Raw genomic sequence first — 7,843 nt, 5'->3', positions numbered from 1 at the left:
GCTTAGGTAAGCGATGTGGCCCCTGGGCCTCTTGTTTGTCTATCCCTACTGTAAATTGTCCTCATAATGGAAAAAAAAAATTGTCTACATGCAGAGTTAAAATTAAAAAAAAATGTCAAGTTAAACACTTATATAATTCAGTCCTTGCAAAACTAATGAAGCATCAACATTTCAGTTAGTCTGTTAGTTTTTTTTTTTAAATCAAATTCAAATCAAATTAATTTCCAGTATTTGTTCTAATGCAGGCACATAGCTGGTACTTGATTAATTCCCTTTAAAAGCAAAATCGTGTCATTTTTAGAAATTTCCAGATTTAAATATATAGTAATTTAAGATTCAAATGATTAAAAATCAAGTATTATTTCCCTAAACTTCAGTTTAGTATATCATTGTTCAGTCAAGTCAAAGTTTAAAGTGCATGTTACAAGATAGAATTTCCAATTAGAAGCAATAATTCCTCATGTACTCTGAAGTCAGGCCACATACAAAAATGTAGTTACAGAGAAACTTTTGTTACTCTTCACTTCAGAGAATGCAATGACAGCATTATTATGTATCATCTTGAGGCCCATTAATTCTTCCCATTTTTTAATGAGGATAAAGCATTTGTCTTTTGATGTCATATTTTAGCAATTAAGCTTCTCAGTTTTCAAATATATATCAAAAAAAATAATACATCTATTTTAAATTATGTTTGGGGTGGTTAAATACGCACAGAGGAGGTAATGTGGGAATTCAAAGTATAAACAGTTTCTCCAGTGATGTGAATTCCAGTCTGCTCCAGAATTTATCTCACTTAAGTTCAAGATGAATTGTTTTTATTAGCAGTTTGCTGGCAGGAAGTTAAAGGTTTTAGTTATTGCAGAACATGGGGGCAGAAGAAAGCAAGGGAGGCAATTATGGATTAATGGGGGCCACATCTGTGGAGTCCAACATGAACAAGCAGGCTACAGCAGCCAGGTCTTGGTCACTGCTCCACATGTGCTCACTTGACCAGTGGAAAAGTGGACATGCAGGTATATACTTAAATTTTTTTTAAAAAAAATAATGTCTTTATTTAAATAACTTTAAAAAAAATTAATATTTTTTATATAAATAATTTTAAAAGATACAATTATATGTGATTGTATTTGGATTTAAATTTCTAAATTTCTGAAAAGTTTAAAAACTCTCATCCTTTAAATCTTATTTTACATGTAACTTACACAAAATAATAGACACATTCTTAAATAAAAAATATTGCTCATCGGCCTCATCCCCATTTCTGCAACCTTTTCCTTACCAATACCTAAAATAATTAACCTTTTCTGCAAATGGAGCCACTTCTTTGGCCTTTAGACAATGGAGTCATTGATCTTTTGAATGAAGGCCAATGTTGGGTTTGATTCTTGTATGACAGTAAGGAGTGTGGAGGATATACAATGTTAAGAGAAATCAATGGAGTTGGACGTCTTTCTTGGTTAACCAATCCCTGCTGACTTTTCACTAGTCCTAAATGACAGTAACAGTCTCATATTTTCTGAAGGCTACAAATGAGTTAAAAGCTTTTGCAGATGCATTTTCATTGGAAAAATCTCGGACTTACTGCAGCTTACTGTTGATGAGCTATGTATATGACAGGGAACATAACTCAGGAGAGAAGAATCCTGGATTTTTTTTTTTTATGTGACAAAATTGCAAAGAGAAAATTATGAAGAATAGGTCAAATTGATAAATAAATTTCCAAAAGTTGACAGAGTTACATTTGTAAAAGCCATTTTGATTAATACTTAGATTTTATTACAATTCCGCTTCCCAATTTGTTTCTTTCATGTAGTTTTAAAATATTCCTTTTATTGCAATTTGGTAAAAATCTTATTTTCACTTATCTGAGCTTCACCATTCAAGTGAGATATTCTGTTTGAGGTTAATTTGTTGGCTTCATGTATTCCTAGTAAATTGTATGTCCTTCCTCTAAGATTTCAGACTGTCAACTTCTTCAGATTGACAGCAATTAAATCAGCAAATTGAGCATTAATAATCCTCTTGTGGTCCGGAAGAAGTGTTACTACTTTTTGAAACAAGTTATTTTCCAGTAAATCCATAATCCTATTTATTTATTTAAATTAAAAAAAAATTTTGTCCAGATTAGTAGGACAGTAACTCTCTCATTTCAACCAGGCCATGGAATGTTCACCTGGGGCCATCTTAGCAACATCCAAAAAACAGTTATCAGTTGCCAATATTTTGTTTTCTTGGATTTGAGGGGGAATGGAGGGGGGGGGGAGTAGATGGATTTCTTTGACTTCCTGATGAGTTATCTATCTTTGTATAGGTTAATCTTCCTTGTTCCTGTATTATTATTATGTACTAGTATTATGCAGCGAGACTGTAGCTCATTGAGGTACAACTTCCACAGCCTAAATTTCAGATTTTTAGCCATGCTTCATTGTATAAATTTCTTTCCTTATTTGGATTGTCTTTTTCTGTCCATCTTGTGGAGTGACTTATCTTGAGACTAGATGTCTAGAGCAAATATAGAAGGAAAAAAATCCACGATATACAGCACCCAGAGATTTAATTAAACTTTAAATTCCACGTATAAACAAGATCATTTTTTAATTTTTTTAAAGAAATATGTATATTGAAATTTGAAATATTCCTGAAAAAATATATGGGAAAATTTGTTTATATTTTTTAATCCAGAGGCAGCAGGGTTCAGCGAAACTTCGATGACGTGTAGCGGGGTCGTTTTCAAAGACTGCAGTCCTACTTTCTGTATGAATAGGCAAGGCATCATCAATATTAACAAATCAAGCTCTGTTTTCAGCTTCCGCCGCAAAAACAAATTCACAAAAATGGCGGAACATTTTGAATACAATCATATTCCTGCGCAATTGTCGTCCATTCAAAACTTTCATGTGAAAAGTGTCCTGTGCTATCATGAACGAACTGTCATTTTGCATCTTGTACGGAATATGATGACGCAATTTGGCATCATAAATTTAAGTGACAATAAATTCATTGGTGTGTTTGGAAAACAAACGGTTGAATTTGTAAATGAAGCATTAAGAGGACAAATAAGTCCCGATGGAAACTTTTGCATTTTAAAAATCCCCAGCATTAAGAGTGATGATAGCAGTGCTTTTGTGTATCAGATGTATGATATGAAAACCCGGCAAATGCTCCGAGAGGTAGTCCTTTCATTCCACCGGAGCCTCTTTGCTTTTGATCCCCGGTTCAGTTCATCGCGCATTGCAGCGACAAGCTTTCAGAAAGGCGAAGAGAACAGTCTCAGCTTGGTTCAGACCTCAAACTGGGAGGTCCTTGCCACAAATCCAAGACTGGACGACACAAGATGGACTCTTCATCCAACGTTAAAGGATTTATTTTATTCCAAAGATGGCAATCTGATTTTTGCAGTCATGGTTACCGATGGTTGTCATTGTAGAGAAAGAAAAGCTAGACGTTATCCGCCAATTGACATCAGTGTTTATATATTTAATTCGGATAATGTCCAAACATTGCGATGTGTGCAATATAGCCGTTACACGTGCGGAACTCATTCTTGTCCAATAAACTATCTGCCAGTTTTCTCTAATTGTGGAAGTCGGATGGCCATCGTCTTGAATGAGGCCGATTCTAGCGTAGATCACTTGCAGATTTACAAGCTACCTACAATAGGTTCTTTGCAAAACAGATGTAGGGTAAGAATCGCTCAAGTTTTCCCACCGGATATGATACCAAAGCTGCCCCTACCGGCAAGGCTTATACAGTACTTACAGTACCAACCAGAATTTGCATGAAACAATCGAGGACTTCGTTCTGAACGAACGGCAATAGGTATAAAAACAAATGGAGATATAATTTTATTTGGACGTTATCTATGTGAATATAAAAAAATAGTGCTAGTCGGAATTGTTGGTATAATTGTATTTATTTAAGTTCACCGAAGAGTATATTTGGTGATGCAGAGAGTTATAAATATACATTTTTCCTTACAAATTTTAAAACTGCAATACGCATGTAAAACAAGGTATAATTGTACTTAATAACTCAAGAGTTTTTTCCCAATCTTGAGCTACAGGCTGCACTTTTAAGCTACTCGATGTTTCTAGTCAGACATAATTCAGTGGATTGCTGCATTTTCTCTCCTTCTGTACATTTGTTAGTGCTGTATATACTGAGAATGAAAGATTTTGAGTGGAACATTCTCTTTGTATATTTTAACAACTTGTTTTCAAGTGTGGTACATTTATAAATAGCTGTGATATATAATTGAGTCAATCACTTGGAACTGAAATTTTTGGGGTCAAAGATGCGATATGCGATGAACACTCAAGAAACCAATGAACTTGCATATCTGTGTAATTGCATGTACATGAATATCATACATGTAGTAAAAGATATACTTTTAAGAAACATATTGTGATAAACATATTTTTATGCTGTTATACACTCCCTGACCAATTTCTTCAGACTCCCCCGTGAACTTTTAAGATGTTGCTTTTTTACTGGTATACTAGAAGCTAGGGACCATCTTTTCGACTCTAAAATGTTAAATGAGATTATACGTGTCTAACAATTAATCTGTGGATATCTTCAGTAGAGACACACGAATTTGTTTAAGTTTTCGTGTGACGGGGGTTTGTTTCAATTTCAGTGCCGGTGTTTTTTTGTGAGAATTGTTTATGTGTTCATTTGATGTCAAAAAGCATTACTTTTCGAGATGACTCGAATCACCCCATTTTGAAGTGTTGTGACCACTACCAAAGAAGAATATATTGTGCATGCCTTTTTACGCTGTAAGTACCTCTAGTAAGAGAAAGCCATAATTATGTAAAATATGCACATGTATCCTCATATACGTATGCATGAAGACAATACATATACAGCATGTTGTATGAAGTGGATTTTAAGGTTCATCGACCCTCTGATAAGAGGAATAACTCTCACTTGGATAAATGACTATTATTCCTTTATGAAACTGTTGACTTTGAAGGCTATTTTCTGTCAAAATTGCCAAGCAAAGTATGTTGAAAGTGTGTGCATTTTAAGTATAAATCTGATTTCTTTTGGAAAATCGGCAGCTTTTAAGCAAATTTTATAAATAAACAGAGGAATGAACCTTAAAAGGAATTTTAATTTTGCAAACCCCTCGGTCTCTACAAGGTTGTTTTGGATCGAAGGCTATAATTCCAGATATGATGATATCTGTATTAATTCTTCTATTTGTTAACACAACAGTATTCATTTTTCATTAGAAATTTAGACAGTATGTAGAGAAAAACAAATCGTCTTTTTAGGATAGCAAACATTGATTTTGAGACTACCCTCATCGATCTCAGACAACAACATACGGGTGATCTAATCTAGTCCAGCCTTATAGTCACCAGCTTCGGAAATCACGATTTAATATAGAACTGAAGAGACAGAATAACGGAAATGATACTGATCTGTAAATGTAAAAAATCAATGCTAATTGCTTAATACGAGATCTGCTTATTGTGTATTATATCATTTAACATCCTACTGTTTATTTATTTATACATAAGCTACAGGGAACTCTTGATTGAGTGCATGTCATTTTTACATCATTTATGTACATAATATTGAAGTGCTTTGTCGCATTTGAAAATTGTCGTACATAGTTGAGATGAAAAACAATTCAGCTTACCAGTAATCTTGTAACCTCTTAGCCAAAATGAAGTTATTTTTGAAGATTGTTCATGTATTTCAGGATTACATTTTTAATAATTTGAATTGTTACCAGTGTACGTTTAAGCTTTCAAGCAAAATTTATTGTTTGTAACACTTTTTTCTGATATTTTTCCTGGACAGTAAAAGTAAGGTGAATATCTAAGACATTTCTCAGTATCTGCAGGACCTCAAGAGAAATGACTTTGGAGAATAAAAGTATTTTTCTGAAATAGTATTTCTGAAATAGTATTTTTGTAGAAGAAGATTAGATATGCATTTTCTAATGTTGTATCAAAAACATAAAATATATTGTTAAATCCATATTCATTTCCACTGTACAACGTTCTGCTCGTCATAGATTCATGCACGTGTATGTTTGTTAACGTACATGTAATAGAATAACGATGGTATTTTATGCTGCTAAATCCGTAATTGGTTAAGCAATTTTAAAAGATTTTTTTTTATATTTTAGTGCAGTCATTGGGAGGAGTTTTGTGGATATAACGATAATATATGGAAATTTACTGTATCTTTTAATCATATTTAACTCCATCTTGTTACGTGTTGAAGAAACGTTGATTGATATAGGAGGTCATCTTTGCGCAATATAGAATTTGAATACCTTTTGAGGTACCAATTGTAATTTTTGTTATGCCAAAATTTTAACATGTCGTAGCTTTGTTCAGATCACCATGCATGTGCACACATGTAAATCATTTAATCTTTCTGCATGAATCGCTTTGTTCATTAACCGCTCGATGCTATAGAGTTATCTCCCGTTCATTTTGTGTATAATGGAGCTTGAATACCTGTGATCCTGTAGTGAATTGTTTTATGCAATGACCTTTGTTTTTTTGTTGCTTGTTAATGAGTAATTTGTTCTCAATAAAGTGAAGATAAAGGATATTGTCAGTGTTTTCTTTTAAGGTCACCTGAGTCACTCAAGTGACCTGTTGCTATCCGTTTCTGCATGTCCACCGTCGTGCGAGTGTGCGTTGTGCATAAAGTTTTCACAATGTCATCTTATTCTCAAGAACCACTTGACCAATTTCAATCAAATGTGCCACAAAGTATCCTTGTGTGACAGGGATTTAAGTTTCTTTAAATGAAGAACACAGTCCCCTTCCAAGGGGAGATAATCAAGAAAAGGCAAAAATAAGGCGCTGTCAAATATCTTCTCAAGAACCAGTGAGCCAGAAAAGTTAAAACTTATATGAAAGCTTTCTGAAATAGTGAAGATTTACATTTATTTAAGGATAAGGGTGGGGCCACAATGAGTCATCAAAGTTTTATATGTGAGTATATATGAAAAATCTGAGAAAATCTCAAGAAATGCAGGGCCTTGACTGGACATCTTTAAAAATCTTCTCAAAAACAGCAAAAGCCTGATTAATCATATTTATATGGAAGCATCCTCAGGTGGTGTAGATTCTAGCTTGTTCAAATCATGAACCCCAGATATAGGGTGGGACCACAATGGGCAATCAAATTTTTTGGAAAACATTGAAAATAATCATATTTATATGGAAGCATCCTCAGTTAGTGCAGATTCAAATTTATTCAAATTTTGACCCCCAGAGATAGGGAGAGGCCACAATGGGCCATCAAAGTTTTACATAGGAATATGTAGGAAAAATCTTTAAAAAAATATTCTTCTCACGAACAGCAAAGCCGTTTACAGGGAAGCATCATCAGGTATTGCAGATTCAAGTTTGTTCATATCGATAGGGTGGGACCACAGTGGGCCATCAAAGTTTTGAATAGGAATATGTAGAAACTAGAAATATGTCCATAGGACATGAATGCCCCGCCGAGGGTATATTAGTAATGCAACATTTTAACAAAAATTGAGAAAGGTGAGGTCAAGGTCAAAGGAAAGGTCAAGGTGAAAAAATATTGATGCAGCTGAAAAGCTTACATCAGTATGTATCAGCATATGAAGTTTGACACTAATTTAAGAAAAGTGAGATCAAGGTCAAAAGAAAGGTCAAGGTCAAAAATTGTTGTTGCAGTTGAAAAGGTTACATCAGTATGTATTAGCCTATGAAGTTTAATAAAAAAATATTATGAATGGTTTCTTTAAAATGAGCTAAACGCTAATTTAAGAAAAGTGAGGTCAAGATCAAAGGAAAGGTCAAGGGGGAAAAATATTGATGCAGCTGAA

General features: G+C 33.8%; 1 protein-coding gene across 1 annotated transcript in view; it reads left to right on the top strand.

Moving 5' to 3' along the window:
- LOC133206313 (uncharacterized) overlaps positions 1-6,585 on the top strand; it is a 20,257-nt gene extending 13,672 nt beyond the window's left edge. The window contains exons 4-5 of the mRNA XM_061342271.1: positions 866-1,016; positions 2,686-6,585. Of these exons, the coding sequence (XP_061198255.1) occupies positions 869-1,016; positions 2,686-3,785 (1,248 nt within the window). The 5' untranslated portion in view covers positions 866-868 and the 3' untranslated portion in view covers positions 3,786-6,585. The remainder of the gene's footprint in view (positions 1-865; positions 1,017-2,685) is intronic.
- The last annotated feature ends 1,258 nt before the right edge of the window (positions 6,586-7,843 follow it).

This window comes from Saccostrea echinata, unplaced genomic scaffold (assembly GCF_033153115.1).
Source record: "Saccostrea echinata isolate AGI-Se365-2 ecotype Australia unplaced genomic scaffold, CSIRO_AGI_Sech_v1 ptg000002l, whole genome shotgun sequence".
NCBI classification, from domain to species: domain Eukaryota; kingdom Metazoa; phylum Mollusca; class Bivalvia; order Ostreida; family Ostreidae; genus Saccostrea; species Saccostrea echinata.
Note: the sequence above shows the minus strand (reverse complement) of the source record. Positions and strands in the feature narration are given on the sequence as shown.